The 18,274-nt window shown below is 41.1% G+C and overlaps 1 protein-coding gene and 5 non-coding genes across 11 annotated transcripts in view; 3 read left to right on the forward strand and 3 right to left on the reverse strand.

Annotated features, from left to right (window-relative positions):
* cntrl (centriolin) overlaps positions 1 to 18,274 on the reverse strand; it is a 30,750-nt gene that overhangs the window by 5,587 nt on the left and 6,889 nt on the right. For 4 of the 6 annotated variants that reach the window (XR_003297632.1, XM_026342421.1, XM_026342422.1 and 1 more), the window contains 18 exons: positions 14,493 to 14,584; positions 14,156 to 14,332; positions 10,228 to 10,381; positions 9,992 to 10,080; positions 9,290 to 9,412; positions 8,456 to 8,614; positions 8,239 to 8,334; positions 7,700 to 7,911; positions 5,381 to 5,720; positions 5,086 to 5,157; positions 3,994 to 4,164; positions 3,239 to 3,445; positions 2,418 to 2,568; positions 2,111 to 2,343; positions 1,333 to 1,439; positions 838 to 967; positions 394 to 599; positions 160 to 223 (listed from right to left, as the gene is read on the reverse strand). Coding sequence is in view for 5 of the 6 variants with exons in the window: in XM_026342421.1 (XP_026198206.1) it covers positions 160 to 223; positions 394 to 599; positions 838 to 967; positions 1,333 to 1,439; positions 2,111 to 2,343; positions 2,418 to 2,568; positions 3,239 to 3,445; positions 3,994 to 4,164; positions 5,086 to 5,157; positions 5,381 to 5,720; positions 7,700 to 7,911; positions 8,239 to 8,334; positions 8,456 to 8,614; positions 9,290 to 9,412; positions 9,992 to 10,080; positions 10,228 to 10,381; positions 14,156 to 14,332; positions 14,493 to 14,584 (2,783 nt within the window). In the remaining variant the exon portion in view is untranslated. The remainder of the gene's footprint in view (positions 1 to 159; positions 224 to 393; positions 600 to 837; positions 968 to 1,332; positions 1,440 to 2,110; positions 2,344 to 2,417; positions 2,569 to 3,238; positions 3,446 to 3,993; positions 4,165 to 5,085; positions 5,158 to 5,380; positions 5,721 to 7,699; positions 7,912 to 8,238; positions 8,335 to 8,455; positions 8,615 to 9,289; positions 9,413 to 9,991; positions 10,081 to 10,227; positions 10,382 to 14,155; positions 14,333 to 14,492; positions 14,585 to 18,274) is intronic. The other 2 variants (XM_026342425.1, XM_026342424.1) reach the window with 2 other exon arrangements.
* On the forward strand, positions 5,975 to 6,047 carry trnaa-agc. The gene has a single exon. It is a non-coding gene; the product is annotated as a tRNA-Ala (tRNA).
* Positions 15,362 to 15,434, forward strand: trnaa-cgc. Its single transcript has one exon. It is a non-coding gene; the product is annotated as a tRNA-Ala (tRNA).
* On the reverse strand, positions 16,224 to 16,305 carry trnas-gcu. Its single transcript has one exon. It is a non-coding gene; the product is annotated as a tRNA-Ser (tRNA).
* On the forward strand, positions 17,243 to 17,324 carry trnas-gcu. The gene has a single exon. It is a non-coding gene; the product is annotated as a tRNA-Ser (tRNA).
* On the reverse strand, positions 17,908 to 17,980 carry trnaa-cgc. The gene has a single exon. It is a non-coding gene; the product is annotated as a tRNA-Ala (tRNA).

Raw genomic sequence — 18,274 nt, forward strand, 5'->3', positions numbered from 1 at the left:
CTTCCTTTCACTAATCTGATCCGATTACACCTTTGAGCTCAGACTGTTGCTTTCAATAAAGATCATTTTTTAATAACTGTTTACAGACAATATTTTCTTAATTATTAAACAGCAATAATGTGGTTGTTTATTGGTGTGAAGATGAAGATATGAAGATACCTGACTGTTGACAGAGTTCAGACGTTTCTGAGCCTCCTGACAATCAGACAGCAAATCGGACAGTCTGCACAAACACACACACAGCGTAATGCTTCATTTTATGTGTCAAAACCTTTAAAACTAATTTAGTTAAATGATTTTATATTTGTATGAATTGATGTTTGATTACAATTTTAAAATAAACTTCACAGTAAAGAAATTACCTCCCACATGTTCCCACTCTGCTGTACCTACCTGTCTGCAGCCGAGTGGATTTTGGTGCCGAGCTGTTGGAACTCCTGATCTCTGCTCCTCAGAACCTCCTGCACCTCCCTCAGAGTCTGCTCTTCCTGCTGCCTCATCCTCCTCAGATCCTCCACCTGCAAGTTCTCCTGCAGACAGGTGGCGTTGTCCTGAACTCTGAGCTGCAACACATCTGCAGTCCACTGAGCTGCGGAGGCCTGGGGGAGACAGAAAGATTAGACCTGAACAGTCAGGAGGATCAGGACTTGGTTCCTGCTGTGTGTTGTTTAGACAGATCTGTGTGTCAGAGATGCTCACGAGTTAAAACTGTTTCAATCTAAGCAACATCAACATGTGTCTATAGATCTATACAGAATATCCAGACAGCGAGCTAAAGGTTTGGTGTTAGATAATTAGTTGTGATGGTTAATGTTAATATGGAAAGTGTGTGTGTACCTTGTCCCTGGTGGTGTGTATGCAGCTCTGAGCTTCTAGCAGCAGCCTGTCAGCCTGACGGAGCTCAGCTCGTCTCTTCAGCAGAGTTTTCTCCACACACTCCACCTCATCACACATCTCCATCACACTCCTATAGCAGATCAGATAGGTCAGCTCAGGTTACATTTACCTGACACCGTCAACATGGCTTTCAAGGTTTTTTGTGTAAAATAAAAACTTAAACCTCATTAAGTGAAGCAGTAAGATCAAGATGTTGGAGAGAAAATGTGGGACTATTTCAAGTTAATGCTAAATCAGACACAAACCACATGATCCACCTGTTTTTACAGCATCTGTGGTGCACTAGCTAACTTAAAGAAACTTTTTAAATTCATTATCATTGGAACAAACAACAGAAAAAAACTGTAAAACATCAGACACATAAAGTGACGTACAAACTTTCAAAGGGCTTAATGCTGCACTTCCCTGATGTGACCTGGTGACTGAGCATGTTACCTGTGTCGTCTCAGTGTGTGTCGAAGCCGTTTGGTTTCCAGTCGGAGTTTCTTCTTCCCCTGCTCCTGTTTCTCTGCTTCTCTGTGCTCACACACACACTTCTCTACCTGACGACACACATACACAATACAGCTGTGAAATCATCAGTTTGTCTGGTCACGTCAACAGAGCCTTTAACATCTGTGTGTGTGTTACATCACTGTGGGGGACTGAACGGGACTGTTTTATAGGTGAAGGCTTCCTGCAAGTGTAATTTATTTGATTCAGGATCAGTCACAAACCAACATTCCTATCTGGTTTGATTTTGCTACAGGAGAAATGTAAATATTAAACTACTGCAGTGTCCTATTGACCAGCTGCACCATCAGACACACATTACACGACTCTTCACACTACTGCACTGGCTTCCTGTAGCTGCTGGATCACGGTCAAAGCCCTGATCCTTATAGTGGTCAACTCAACAGCACTGGCATACCTGAACTCCTTCATCCTGGTCTACAATCCCTCTCGCCCACCGTCCTCTGCAAGCGAACGTCTTGTGGTTGCCTCAGCTCACCTAAAAAGATCCCAGGCTAAACTTTTCAGCTCTGTGACCTACAGACCTACTGACCTACCGACCTACCCACCTCGTCACGCTCAGCTGTCTCACTCTCAATTTTTTAAATTAAAATCATATTTAAGATGTTTTGTGACTTTTTAAGGTTTAATAAAAATAGAAACACAGCTCTGATATCTGTAGTGAATGACTCTACTGTACTCTACAGCAGCAGTCACTGACCATGTCTCTGTGTTCAGGGATGTTACAGTGCAGAACAGCGCCCCCTGCTGGATGACTGTAGACCACAGCTGAAGGTGAACCACAGAGCAGCCAGGTGGGTCCAACAAGGGGGGTGTAGCTGTCAGAGAGCCCTGCCGAGACACCTTCAGCTGGGACAGGAGGAGGAGTCCCACCTCTGGAGCTCCTGTCAGCGTCGCTGCCTCCACCACTGTCCCTCCACCCTGCTGCTGCTGCTGCAGAGAAATTCTATCAGTGAGAAAAGGCTCGGTAGAAAAACACGCAGTAAGCTCTGAACATGGGTGGCTACCTGTGTCAGAGTCAGTGTGTGTCAGGGGGACGTAGACCCAGTAGCCTCCTCCTGTGGGGGGCTTCTCCTGCTGTCGCCCCCTGTCAGGAGAACTGAGGTACTGCAGCCCCAAACCAGAGTCCTGAGTTCCCTGAGAACCAAAACTGGTAGCCTGAAAGACAAAGTTTGTGTTACGAATTGTGTTTTACAGCGTGAAATGAGCAACAGTTGTCCTTGTTGTTCAGGGTTTTAGATATTTTTATATTTTAAGCTTGTGCAAGATGAAAAATTTCAAAAGTGTATTTAATTTGGACTTTGGAAGTCTCCAGTGTAAGAATTCAAAAATTATTTTTAATTAAAAACATAAGAAAAGCCATGGAATAAATAGGTAAACACAAAATGAAGATACCCTGATGTTCTTAGACATGCTGTTGACTAACCCAAACCATTTCTGAGATATAATAATCTCTCACAAGGTATTTTAAAGGACACTGACACATCTGAGGTGATTCTTAAAAAAACATTAACTAAAACACTAAAAATAGAAAATATAGAAATCCTGGTATCTCTGTTCTTTAATAAAACATTTTAATTTAAAGCTACTTTAAAACATAAAGGATCTTTTTACAGATATGAATAATTTTCTACATTTTTCTGATAAACTCTGCATTAAATATAATGAACCATGTTTCAGTCATTTACAGATGTGTTTTCTGAAACTTGATTCCTGCTGTTTTACTGCAGGGAGGTGAAGATCAACTCTACAAACAGATCCATATGTGAACATCAAGAGCAGCAAGTTTGAAAATCAAAATATTGGACAGAAAACGATCAGGACTCACACTTTGTCCAGGAGGTATGAAACACCGCTGTCCTCTATCTCTGGCACTGATGCCAGTCCTGGTCCTGTTTCTGGTCCTGACCTGGTCCACCTGTTGTCTCTGGGCTTCAGCCTGCTGCATCCTCAGCTTCTCCACTGTGTGTTCATCCTGCAGGTCATGTGTGTGTTCTGCCTGGTGAGAAATGCCATCGAGCTCGTCTACAGATTTCTAAGAAACAAAAACAAACAAGCAAAAAAAGTGACCTAATGTGGCTACATTCAACAAGCTAACCCAGTAAACAAACCACACAAAACAGTCAGAATCAGTTCATCTTTGAGCTCCAGTGCTGAAATTATTCCAGCATCCGCAAACTGTGTAGAACACATATACTGGACTCTCGGTCAAAAACATAAAGCCACCGTTTATTTAGATACTGAGAGGACTGAGGAAGAAGAGAGACTTCTGCGTTCATCCTTACATCCAACAGGTGAGCACCGTCTGTGCTTTGTGCTCTACTGTTTTGCTATTTTCTGAGTGATTTTGCTGTAGCCAGGAAAAACAAGTCCAATTTTAACCTACTTAGTGTGTGTCTACATGCACTAGAGAGTAAAAAAAATGACCAAACCAAAAAGTGGATTTTGCATAATATGGGCACATTGTGAACTGGAAGCTTTGGACTAATTACCATTTGATTATTGTAGTGTTGTTGGGGGGCTTTAGAGAATGTTGATATAAAGTAAAAAATAAAATATGATACAACCAAATTCTGTGTGTACCTGTGTGTGCAGCAGCTCCACAGTGTGGTTCAGAGCTCTCAGCTGTTCGACAGTTGATTTCAACTGTTCTGAAGTCAGTTGATCAGAATCACACATGAACCTGCTGAGCTGCTGTAGTTTCCTGTTCAGGCGACCGAGGCTCCTTTGGTGACCGTCACTCTGTGAACGCAGCTGCAACACAGGACAGAACTCAGTCATAGCTGCTCAGCTGTTTCACATTTTAGCCCTCTGATTTGAATCTCATACACTTTCCATCATCAACAACTAGTTTCTTACTGGTTCAGCTTCTTTTCTGTAAACTTTTACACTTTCTGTAAACTGCAAAAACTGCTTCTCATGTTTTCCCTTTACAATAAGATGAGGTTGTCATTACAGTCCAGATTTGTAGCGTTTAGACAGTCAAACATTGTATTAATCAGACTGAAATTAAATGATGCTACATTAAAACAACTAACCTCAGCTTTAATCTGAGCGGGTTTACATTTTACAGATGATGTGTTTAAAACATGGCACCCACTCCTCCATGACTGCACATACACCTGTGCCACGTTGTTAATAAATCACTGGACCTGTGGCAGGTGTGGGAAACTTTCTACAGATTCCAGCGCATTGATCCGGCTCCTAACACAGGTTAAGACTTTGGACTGTTTTGTTAACCTCAGTCCGGGACCGTCTCCGATGCGGTGAGGACACCGTCCCGCACGGAGCCGAGTATTTCTAATGGTCACCGAGTAACGTGACCGGTGGCGTCCAGAGTAACTTCAGTCACATCCCGGTGATGACGAGCACTGTGCGTGTTACATTGCTACTGTGTGCCTCATGTTTGCAGGTCCCCTGGTGTTTCATGGCCACTAGAGTAAAATCCCGAGTTCACTACAAATGTGCAGGTGCGTCTTTGACCTGTTCTTCTACGCTACCAGTTCATTATCCTGACCGTCTATAACCAGCTCAGCGCCCCCACAAGGACTGTGGCAGTACTGCCGCTCCGGTGGGCTAAAAGTCCTGGAAGGGTTTTTTCTTATCCGAGTTATTGTCCTGTGTAAATCCTTTAACCAGCTCACAGTAATAAAGCTTTGACCCTTGATCTCTGACCTGCTGCAGCAGTTTGTCTCTCTCCTGCTGGACGTCCTGAAGCTGCAGACGACTCTGCTCCAACTGCGTCTCCTGCAGGAGAAATGAATCGGACTGATGAGAATAACAAACGTTATGAACACCGTGGTATCAAGCTGCAGCTCACAGTGATAATCACTTTGTCAGAAGTCAGATCATGTTTCTGAGCAGCAGCTTTTTATTCATTTATTTGACTGACCTCAGTTCTGTGTCTGAGTTCAGAAAATGAAAACACACCAAACTGGACTGTCTGGTCTCAGTACCAGCTGATACTGACCAGGTTCTGTTGGATGTTTTTAGTCTTCTGCAGTTTTCCTCTGAGTCTCTCCAGCTCCTCCTTTAGCCACCAGTATGACTCCTGATCCTGCTCCCCATCACGGGCCCCCCGGTCCTTGGCAACCCAGGCCTCGAACTGGGCTATGTGGTCCTGGCCCTGAGCTACTTGGTCTTCCAGGTGGCCTATGTGGTCCTGATTGTGGGCAAGTTCAGCCCGCAGTCTGGCTATCTGCTCCTGGTTGTGGTCCTGTTCGAGCTGCTCTCTGCTGGTCCTGGTCTGCTGGATGGTTCTGTAGAGCTGCTCCACACTTCTGGATAACAAGAGCTCAGGACTAACTGGACTGAAGGGAAACGGGTCAGAGTTAGAACTAGAAGGACACAAACTCAATAGTGAAGTAAAAATAAAACATCCATTAGTCAGAACAAATTTTGTGTTAGTATAGCTCAGAACATCTAAAACCTGTGTTGTTGACTGCAGGAAAGAAGAGTATTAACTTTCTCAGGTGTTTTTTGTGAACTAAATTCAAGGTTTTTACAAACATTTCCAGATCTGTATAACTGTATGTGCAGTGGACTACTTCACTCCTTTAAGTCAGGGGAATTAGCTCAAATGGTAGAGCGCTCGCTTAGCATGTGAGAGGTAGCGGGATCGATGCCCGCATTCTCCAGCAGGCTTTTAACCCTTTGTTCTCTCCAGTGATCAGTGTAAAAAGTATTTGGATAACGCTGAAGTAGAAACAGAACTGGAACTCTGACTTACTATCAGCTAAATCTACTTGATCTATCAGAAGAAAAAACATATTATTGCGAGTTCAGCAGACAAATAGCATAAAACAGTATCTTATAATATATGTTAAATTTAAACTCAAGGTTTTCTGAAGACTTTTCAGGATCTGCAGACACATCAGGATACCCGCATTCTCCAGAAGACGCTTATCTCTTCTTACACAGGAACACAGTAAACTGACTCCCTGCTGAGAGACAACATGCTGCTGCTTTGTGCACATTTGAGCTGCAAGTTCTTCCCTGAAGTTAAGCAAAGACACTTCAAAGTGACACAGTGGTGTTTAACATCATGTATCACAGTAACTAATGTTACTGTGTGATAAAACATTTGAACATCATCCAAAGCCTGAAACCCAAGTCAATACTTGTCAAGTCATGCAGGGAGCACATGTTCACTGGACTCCACTTTTAAATCACCATTATCTCAAATGGTAGAGCGCTTGCTTAGCATGCCAGAGGTAGCGGGTCGATGCCCGCATTCTCCAGTGGACCTTCTATTGTTCTTAGTTATGTTATCTTATTGGTAAATCACAGTTAGTTCTCAGTAGTTTCAGCAGAGATATATGAAGAATGACTCATAACTAAATAGATATAAATATTTATAGGAATTTGTAAATAAAATAAAAATAAATCCATTAATAAATAAATTACATTCATAAATAAAAATAGTTTTTCTATAGTAAAAATAGTCCTTATCAAACTTAATTTAATTTAATTTATTTAAATTAGCATACAGATATAGAAATAAATACTTTTTGAAATGTATAAATTAGTACATAGATAAAAGAGTGCATGTAGAAATATTGAAAAAATATTAATACATTTGGTTATATATGCATTTATTTTGTTATGTATTCATTCATTTATTTTATTTGTGCACATATTTATTAATTTATTGGTTTATTTATTTCTACATTCTTCAGGTAATTTTTTATCCTCCACAGGGCTCCCTAAAATTACATTGTTTAAATAATGTAACTAAACACAAGCATCGATCCTTCTACTTTTCTAATATTCGTGTGATAGTGTTTTTCTGTGCTATGCTCAACAGGGTTGGGGTTAGGAAGTGGACATGGACATGAAGTGTGGCAGTATGAAGAAGTGGACATACAGGAAAAGCTATAAATACGAATCCTTAAATGCATCTTGAAAAATTTAAATGAGAGTGGGTATGGGGAGCAAGAAGACACTAGCTTATGAACTGGAAATAGCCTTATTGTAGTGAAGTGTGTTGTATTTGTGATTTCTAATGTTTATTTATTTGTAGAGTTGCTTTGTTTTTTTATTTTTGTATTTGTTTTTGTTTTTATTTATGTATTTCAATACAGTATAGTTCTGCTTTTATATATTTTTGCAATATGAGTCATGGTTTGTCCTCCATACATCTCAAGTCAGTAAATATTCAGAAACCTTCTCTGACTGAATTAAAACCTCTTAGCAGCTGTTGTTCCAACTCCACCTGTGCAGCTCACTGTGGGTTCATCTACTACTAAACCACCATTGACGAGTTTTAGTTTTAAATGCAAACTGGTACCTCTGCTTGTCCTCATCCAGCTCCTCCGGTCCACTCAGAACCTCCTGAAGGTCCAACAAGTCAGCTGTAAACTGGTCCAGCTGAATTCTGGTCTGGTCTATGTGGGCTCTGGTTTCTTTATATTGGGTTCTGGTCTGGTGTAGCTGGGCTTTAGTCTGGTCCAGCTGAGTCTGAAGTTTCTGGACGATCTGCTGGAGAGATGATTTTTCATCCTGCAGACAGACAGAGATAAAGATCTGAATCTACTCATCGTGTTTTTATGTGTTTGTAATGAAACTTACTAAGATGGAGGAGGAGCAGTCCGTTACCTATCAAACTCCTTTAACATGTTTAAAAGGTGACAAACGTTTTTGTAGTATGGTGGATTAAAAATGACTTTAGCAGAAATACATATATAAATAATAAATATAACAATTATTTTATATGTGGTTAGCACTGTTGCCTTGCAGTTAGCTGTGTACAGTCTGCATGTTCCCCCCACGTCTACATGTGTTTTCTCCTGGTACCCCGTTTTATTTCCCCCTTGCCTTTTTACTGACCTGCAGGGTGTCGATGGCCAACTGCAGCTGAGACTCTCTGATCTCTCTTTTCTGTTTCTCTTTGTCCACAGCAGCCTGCAGAGCATCAAGCTGCAACTACACAGACACACACAAAACACATAAAAACAACATATGCTTAGACATCTGAACAGCACATTTTAAACACTGAAATTTATTTAACTATTGTTAATGCAGTAAAAAGTCTTTAAAGTGTTACCTCTCCCACTGTGACCTGCCGGGTCAGCTCTGCCCTCAGCTGCTGGAGCTCTGCCTCCAGCTCCACCTGCTGTCTGTTGCTCTCCACCTGTTTGCCTCTCAGAGCCTCCGCCTCCATCCGCAGCACAGACAGTTCCTCCTCCTCTTGGACGGCCATGCTCTAAGGACAGACAGACGGAAGATCATCATCACACATACTGTCCCTGAACTGTCACATCTCTTATACCAGGATACAACAACTGAGAGCTGTAATTGATCAAATGCATTTTATTCATTTGTTTCTTTTATTTTTAACAATGTGAAAAATGCATCAATTATAAAATAAAGATGAACACTTCCTGTGCTGTCATTCACTGGAGTTCACAGTAATGTAAGCTGTCACTGCGTGAGCTTCACTCAACATACTTGAGTAACAGCAGGTGTAGCTGCTGAAGACAGAAAATAATGAGGTGTTTCTCTCAGTGCAGTGACTTTGTTGTGCTGTTACTTTTTTGTGTTACTACCGCACAGCTGCTCCTAGTGTTAATGTTTACAATGTTCAAAAAGATAACAGTTTAACTTGTGACGTTTTTCTTTTGTGCACATATGGTCCTAGGTATCGAACAGTGTTTAGTTTTATTAAACAAAACTATTTCTGAATCGTTTTTTGTCTTGAGTTTATGTTGACAGAAACAGATCAGTTCAAATTGTGAATTGTTCACACAATAAAATTAAAGTTACTGTGACAGCATTTTGCTAGTGTTAGAGTTTGCAGCAAAAAGAAGAGTCAATTTAACTGAAATATACTGGGCTCTAAAGGGTTAACGCTCTGACCATAAACAATGAACACAACAACCTGTATGTGCATCCTGGTGGTGTCCTCCAGCTGTCTGCAGTGTCTCTGTGTGTCCTCCAGGTGAAGCTGTAGACTCAGGTTCTCAGCCTGCAGACTGTGAATCTGCTGCTGAGCACAGCGAGCCTGCAACAACCCAACTGCTGAAAAACTTACAGGAGCTAATCTGTGCACTGCTGTGAGGAAGCATTGCTCAAATACTGTACTTAAGTACAGTTTTATTATATAGATATATTTGTATTTCTATTTATTTTTCACTTCACAGTAATGTACTTTACTATATTTACAGTTTTAGTTACTTTGAATCTGTTCATGAATTAAACTAATTTCTACAGAAACCTCATTTATGTGGAACAAATCTGAACTAGATTCAAACATTCATGTTATCAACAGCAGTTATTGAAGTGGAGTACTACTACCTTTGGACTACAGCATCTACATGGTATTTCAATGATTAAAAGAACTTCAAATGGTAATATTTGCACATTTACTAGAGTATCCTATTTGTGTACTTGTGCCCCCTCAACTTAGCTATAGAAATATCAGAAAGAAAGGAAGACTAAGAATGTGCTGTAACTAAGTACAATAATTATTTTCATTTATAGTATATATAAAGTTTTTTTGTTTCTGGTCTCACAGGCAAACAACTAAAAACTCTCTCCAATTGAAAACGTGAGTATGGTTTAAAGAGGAAAGTGACTTTACCTGATCTCTGAGTGCTCTTAGATACTCCTGCAGCCCAGATATAATTTCCTCTAAATCTCTCTGAAGTGCTTCATTTGCCAAAATCTGACCTGTGGGAGGAGGAGGAAACAAGTGAGGAAACGAGGAGAAGGAGACAGGATAGAAGAGCAAAGGTCGTAAACTTTAACAACGTTTGACAGCCAATCAGAGGGCTCCATACTAAAAGGTACTCTGTGATTGGTCAGGAGTGCCCTCACCGTCTGTCAGCTGTTGCTCCAGCTCTTTGATCTCCTGCGTTTCCATGGCGATCCGTGACAGCATGTCATCAAGGCGCCCCTCCAGTTCACTCTGCTTGCAGCTCATCCTGTCCAACATCTGTCTGCAGCTGGACAACTGAGTGGTCGCATGGGCCTGACAGGAACAGGACAGTCAATCAGAGCAGGTACAGCAAACAATGCTTCCTTATTAGTCAGTTAGTACATTTTAACATTAGAATAAAATCTGTGAAACAGATTTTATACGTGAATTCAGACAGGAAACACTACTGAACAGAACTGTACGGTGACACAATAGTTTAAACTATCTACTATACTATAATACTGTAAATCAGCTCAACCTGGTGCAACATTAGGCAATTTACCATGTCAGTGTCATGTCTTCTACCTGTACTGTAAAAAATAGTATTACACCAGTTTCCACCTCAAATCGCAGTATTACAGAAAGAAGCGCTTTATAGAAAGATCGCTCCTATAACTCTCCTATAACAAATTTCTTCTTTAGACGGGGGTTAGGACCACCTACCTAATGAGCATACACATATAAAAGCAAATAAATGTCAAAATTTATAAATAAATGGAAATACGACTACATTAACAAATGCTAATATTTAGTTACATGTAGAAAAATACAGATAGAGATTTATTAAATGTATTTTTCTTAAAGAATTTTTTTTATTTATTAACTCTTTATAAGTCATAAATCATCTTTCATTCAAGCCTTTTGTTGGTTCTGGATTAACAGACAGTAGAGAGAGCAAAGGGTTAAAAGCATCTTGGAGAATGCGGGTATTGATCCAGCTACCTCTCACATACTAAGCGAGCACTCTACCATTTGAGCTAATTCCCCTGCACTACTACCTCCTTTAAGCTCGGCCTCTTGTCACCCCCTCTCCTCCCTCTAAAGAGAAATCCAAAGGAGGTGATTTGTCTGAGGGAAAGTAAGAGTTCCTACATATTGTACTATTGGAGAGGTACAAATACCTGGGAGTTCACCTGGACAACAGATTGGACTGGAAGTTCAACACAGAGGCTGTATACAGGAAGGGACAGAGTAGACTCTACTTCCTGAGGAAGCTCAGGTCCTTTAATGTGTGCAACAAGATGCTGCAGATCTTTTACCAGTCTGTTGTAGCCAGTGCAATATTCTTTGCTGTTGTCTGCTGGGGCAGCAACATCAGAGCCAGCGACACTAAGAAACTGAATAAGCTGATCAGGAAAGCTGGCACTGAGCTGGGGGCTTCTCTGGAAACTTTAGAGCAGGTGGTGGAGAGGAGGATGCTGCACAAACTGCTGAGCATCATGGAGTACAGCTCACATCCTCTCCACAGCCTGCTTATCAAACAGCGGAGCAGTTTTAGCCAGAGACTTCTCCAGCTCCGCTGTGACAAGGAAAGGTTCAGGAAGTCATTTGTGCCAACAGCCATCAGCCTGTACAATGACTTCCTGACAGAGAGTCAGTGTCCACGCAGATGGTTTAACAATGTGTAACTAAGTCACTTTACATTCAAGTCCTACTGTGTGTTTTGTTGGTATTACTGTCTATTCTGTGTGTTATTCTTGTACTGTGTCTCGTGTAGTGTTGTGTAGATCATGTTGCTCAATGTTCAAATGTTTTTGTGTGTAATGCCTGCTGCAACACCAAAATTTCCCCTTGGGGATCAATAAAGTATCTATCTATCTATCCATCTATCTATCTATCTATCTATCTATCTATCTATCTATCTATCTATCTATCTATCTATCTATCTATCTAATGTTCTTTAATTGAACAACGTGTATGTTTATTATCTTGCTGCTTGATCCACTTTCTGTTGATCTTCAGTTCACAGATCTTATTATATTTGCTTTTACAAATCATGATACTAATACCACCACCTCCATGTTTCACAGGTGGAATCAGGTTCTAAGAATGAATGCAGAGTTTGGTCCTCACTAACAAATTGCTTCTCAAAAAAAACGTTCTACTTTGGTCTCATCTGTCCACAGAACATTGTTCCAGCAGCTTCTGGTTTATACACACCCTCAAACAAACAAACAGCAGACGTGCACTAATATTAATATTAATAATATTTTGGAGAGCAGCTCTGTCATCAACACCGGCTTTGTTCAGTGTTCTCCTGATGGACTTCTGAACACTGAAATGATCCACTGTCAGAGAGACCTTCAGTTTCTTAGACGTTACCCTAAGGTTCCCTGTGACCTCTTGGACTATTACAACTGCTCTTGGTGTGATCTTGGTTGACCACAAGGGGAACAGTGGTGTTGTACACAATCTTCCTGACACTCGACTTGTGGAACCCAAACTTCTTTCTTTCATAACCCTTTCCAGTCTGGAGGGCATCAACAACTCTTCTTCTAAAGTCTTCAGAAACCTCCTTTATTGGAGCCATGACTCCCTTCTGTGTTTCAGGATCAGACTTTGATGGTGATCCGGATCTCTCTTCTTTAACTAATGCAGGACCTCTCAGACTTACATCTGACTATCATCCTGTTGATAGAAACAACTGACTGACTTTACTTTAAAATTAATTCCCAGATGCTTTACATACTTAACTGATTTTCACATTTGATGTTTTGTGTCTTTTGTTTAATTAGTTTTATTTAATTTAGTTTTACAACCATGAAAATCAGATTATAAAGATTTTAAATATTTATGATATATAAAAGATATTACTGGTCAGAATTTAAATTATTGTGTTTAAAATCAACTGTATCTCAGTTAATATCCACTGAATCAGAGCACTTGTTCCACTAAACATAAAGTGAAGAAAAATAATGTGAGACAGCTTAAAACTTAGCTTAAAACAACTGTTTCCTTCAAGACATCAAATGAGCACAAACCTCACAAAAACTAATCCTTGATGTGAGGTCATATTACTTATATTACTTCCCCGAGAAGTTTCCCAAACAACATTTAAATAAAAATAGTTTTGCATGTTGTACTCACAGCAGTCAGTTCAGTGTAACAGTGTCTTTCTGTTTCTCGTCCTCGTCCCCAGTCAACAGGGAGCTGCTGGGTGACATCCTACATGTCCTGCCTCCTCCTCCTCCTCCCCCCTTCCTCTCCTCTCCTCAATCGGTTTACAGTAAACAACATGTCACCTACTCCTCTGCTATAACAAACAAGTATTCACTTCTCATCTCCAGTCTGTGTTTTCCTCTCTTGTCTCTTCTCTCTGTTAAAACTTCCCTTCCTCTCCTCCTCGCTTCTTCTTCCTTTGAATCAACACAGGAAATCTTTCATCCAGCCAATCAGAGCTGACAGCTGCAGAGTGACAGGTCAGACTTTGTCCAATTGGAGTGAACTTTAGTTGGGAAGCTCCACTCTCAAAACAAGGGGGAGGGGTCTTGAGGGGAGCGGTCAGAGCGTCTTAAAGCAACAAGAACCTGTTGCTGTTGTTTCTGTCTGATGTTGGACACAGGGTTTTAGCACAGAAGCAGGAGTACTGTACAAGTACCCCCAAGACTGTCAAGGATAATATAATTATCAGCTGGTTGAGGTGAAGGCTTGTTTCTCTCTTTTACATATTGATGAATGATTTATTTGTATTTTATAAGTTATCATTTAATGATATCACTTCACTTCATATTCAAAAGATTGTCTCTTGTCTGACAGGGGAGCTTTCAAAGACAGGCAATTTATTACTTAATTCCTACTGCAAAGTTGCTGACTCCTGCTACTCTCTGCTCTCTACAGCAACCTGCACATGGTGCTGTATATGCAAATTCGAATTCGAAAGTATTTATGTTATTCCCTACTTTGATTTAAAACCTAAGTATGACTAACATCAAAGTTGGGTTTGACTTGTTAGTACATTTAAAATATGTAATTTCTGCTTGGAGGCCTGAAAGAAATTTGATTACTGACTGATTTACAATAAGAAAAGTCTAAAAGTAATAGACTCACATGTTGCTGGTCTGTGGTGTCCAGTGTTAGTAACTGTGTCTCCAGCTCTTCTGTCTCTCTTTCTGTCTTCCTACTCTCTTCTGTCTGTCTTTCCATCTGCTTTCTTGCATCGTCAACTTTAAATCTCAGATTCTCTAGTACAGACAGTTTAGTGAGGAGCTGACATCGCACCTCCTGCTAGGTACAAATAAATTAAACGAACACAAACAGAGAAACGCACATTTTAAATGTATATACATATATATATATGGATATATATATATATATGTGTGTATAGGATGTCCCTAGGATGTTCAGGTAAACAGGAGAAAAAATGTGAACTGAAATGAACTGATACCCATTTGTGTGTTTTAATATCCTTGGGACTGGTATGTTCTGCTTCCAAGTCCTTCTCTATTTCATGTGTCAATTGCAGTGGCTCAGCTTCAACTACAAAGAAAACACAAAACACAACACATGAATGTATACATCAACAATCAACCACAATCAGTGTATCTATTCATCTTTTATCCTAAATTCTTGGCCTCTTAGGGGTCAATGGAGTGCTAAAGCTAATCCTAGCTGTCATTGGGTGAGAGGTAGGTTACACTCAGGACAAATTGCCAGTCTTGCTCATCACTAACAGACCTGCCAGATCCACCGCCCTACTTTTTTTTGCAGGGGAGTAGAGTCACAGAGTGACATATCAGTACTGGACTCAGTTACCATTTGACAAGACCCCGCATCTGGTGGGCTTTCCAAAGTCAAATTTGCCTGCTCATCGGCTCATTGCCTCTGTAATTTGAAGAAAGACTAATATCTAGTGCCGTGGTAGATTTAAGATGAACGGACTATGATGAGATATAAGTCGATATCTGTTTTTCTCTCCAGAAGACTGAATATCTGTCTTTCTCTCAGCTCACTTGTGCATTAGCTCCGTCAATCTGGAAATTCAAACCAATTGTACCGACAGTATGTTGGAGTTCCCTCACGTAGCAAGTATTGGTGGAGCCAGCAGTTTTTTCTCTGTGTGGACAATGCAACTACAGTGTGTTCCTCACACTTGTGCCTGACATTGTTGGTTATCGCCCGTATCTGTAATGGACTCAGTTATGGTGTTGGTATGGTAGACTATAGATGAGGAGGCTTTGACGAGGATGGGATTCGAACCCATTCGTGGGCCTAGAAAATTTGGCCTGGGTACTTGAAGAGGAGACAGCAGTCAAGGGGGAATTAGCTCAAGTGGTAGAGCGCTTGCTTCGCATGCGAGAGGTAGTGGGATCGATGCCCACATTCTCCAGAAGTCTTTACTTTGGTCTCTCCTACATATTGAATTATTATTAGTGCGCCAATAATGACCCATACAATGTCTCTCAGAGACTTGCATGAGCTTTGTTACAAGACAAGAGCGTCAACTGCTCTTTTAACTTAACCATTAGAAAATTCAACACAACAACAAAGTGAATAGAGTAAAATTGAACCTGAACTTGTGGATCAAGTATTTTTCACTCGACCAGGTACTGGGCAATGGACTGGTTTATCCTGGACAGCTTGTCTGTAAGCCACTCAGCTGACTCATACAAACAGGCCACCAATCCAAGCTACAGACAGGCTCGTTTAAAAAATGCGGGGTTGGAATGCCGTGTTCGTCGCAGTCGACACTGTTGCCCATTTGACAAGACCCCGTATCGGGTGGGCTTTCCAAAGTCAAATTTGCCTGCTCATCGGCTCATTGCCTCTGTAATTTGAAGAAAGACTAATATCTAGTGCCGTGGTAGATTTAAGATGAACGGACTATGACGAGATATAAGTCGATATCTGTTTTTCTCTCCAGAAGACTGAATATCTGTCTTTCTCTCAGCTCACTTGTGCATTAGCTCCGTCAATCTGGAACTTCAAACCAATTGTACCGACAGTATGTTGGAGTCCCCTCACGTAGCAAGTATTGGTGGAGCCAGCAGTTTTTTCTCTGTGTGGACAATGCAGCTACAGTGTGTTCCTCACACTTGTGACTGACATTGTTGATTAACACCCATATCTGTATTGGACTCAGTTACCGTGTTGACATGTTAGACTAAAGACAAGACTGCGACGAGGATGGGATTCGAACCCACGCGTGCAGAGCACAATGGATTAGCAGTCCATCGCCTTAACCACTCGGCCACCTCGTCTGTTACAGGTTCAAAAAAAGTCATATCTGGAAACACCAAATTGAAAGAGCCCCGGGACACCATCCATATATCTGGAAACACCAAAGTGAAAGAGCCCCAGGACACCATCCAGGCCAAGAATATTTGGCCTGGGTACTTGAAGAGCAGACAGCAGTCAAGGGGAATTAGCTCAAATGGTAGAGTGCTTGCTTCGCATGCGAGAGGTAGTGGGCCCGATGCCCACATTCTCCACAAGACTCTACTTTGGTCTCTCCTACATATTGAATTATTATTAGTGCACCAATTTCTCATTACTCAATAATGACCCATACAATGTCTCTCAGAGACTTGCATGAGCTTTGTTACAAGACAAGAGCGTCAACTATTACCTCTGCTCTTTTAACTTAACTATTAGAAAATTCAACACAACAACAAAGTGAATAGAGTAAAATTGAACTTGAACTTGTGGATCAAGTATTTTTCACTCGACCAGGTACTGGGCAATGGACTGGTTTATCCTGGACAGCTTGTCGGTAAGCCACACAGCTGACTCATACAAACAGGCCACCAATCCAAGCTACAGACAGGCTTGTGTAAAAAATGCAGGGTTGGAATGCCGTGTTCGTTGCAGTCGACACTGTTGCCCATTTGACAAGACCCCGTATCGGGTGGGCTTTCCAAAGACAAATTTGCCTGCGCATCGGCTCATTGCCTCTGTAATTTGAAGAAAGGCTAATATCTAGTGCCATGGTAGATTTAAGATGAACGGACTATGATGAGATATAAGTCGACGAAAAGGTACTAGGTGATTAAATATCACAATGGATATTGCACCATTGCCTTAACCACTCGGCAAACTTGTCTGTCATAGGCTCGAAAGAGCCCAGATATATGGATGGTGTCCCGGGACTCTTTCAATTTGGTGTTTCCAGATATGACTTTTTTTGAGCCAGTAACAGACGAGGTGGCCGAGTGGTTAAGGCGATGGACTGCTAATCCATTGTGCTCTGCACGCGTGGGTTCGAATCCCATCCTCGTCGCAGTCTTGTCTTTAGTCTAACATGTCAACACGGTAACTGAGTCCAATACAGATATGGCCGATAATAAATAATGTCAGTCACAACTGTGAGGAACACACTGTAGCTGCATTGACCACAGAGAGAAAAAATTACAGGCTCTGGCATACTGTTGGTACAAGAAGCTCAACGTGACTTTGTTTAAGATGCGAGATTGTGTCAAAATGGCAACAGTGGCTGACCTGACGACGAACACGGCATTCCAACTCAGCATTTTTTACACAAGCCTGTCTGTAGCTTGGACTGGTGGCCTGTTTGTATGAGTCAGCTGTGTGGCTTACCGACAAGCTGTCCAGGATAAACCAATCCATTGCCCAGTACCTGGTCAAGTGAAAAATACTTGATCCACAAGTTCAAGTTCAATTTTACTCTATTCATTTTGTTGTTGTGTTGAATTTTCTAATGGTTAAGTTAAAAGAGCAGAGGTAATAGTTGACGCTCTTGTCTTTTAACAAAGCTCATGCAAGTCTCTGAGAGACATTGTATGGGTCATTATTGGCGCACTAATAATAATTCAATATGTAGGAGAGACCAAAGTAAAGTCTTGTGGAGAATGTGGGCATCGATCCCACTACCTCTCGCATGCGAAGCAAGCGCTCTACCATTTGAGCTAATTCCCCCACATTTGCTGAGCTGCATGTCACACTCACATCTGCTCTTTGTCTCTGTAATTTGAAGAGAGGCTATTATCTAGCTGATGTGGTAGATTTAAGACGAACAGACTGTGATGAGATACAAGCCAGGTATGCTCAGGTACTGGGTGATTAAATATCTTTCTTTATCTGAAAAGTGTAAAAATATGTGTTTACCCAGTGCAAACAATACATTTAAGCTAAGAAAAAACAAGTCACTTTAAGTTGCTTGAAAGTTAGCTTAATCAGGTAGATTATGCCTTGGGCCACCTCCTCTGTTTA

Source organism: Anabas testudineus, chromosome 9 (assembly GCF_900324465.2).
Source record: "Anabas testudineus chromosome 9, fAnaTes1.2, whole genome shotgun sequence".
NCBI lineage: Eukaryota > Metazoa > Chordata > Actinopteri > Anabantiformes > Anabantidae > Anabas > Anabas testudineus.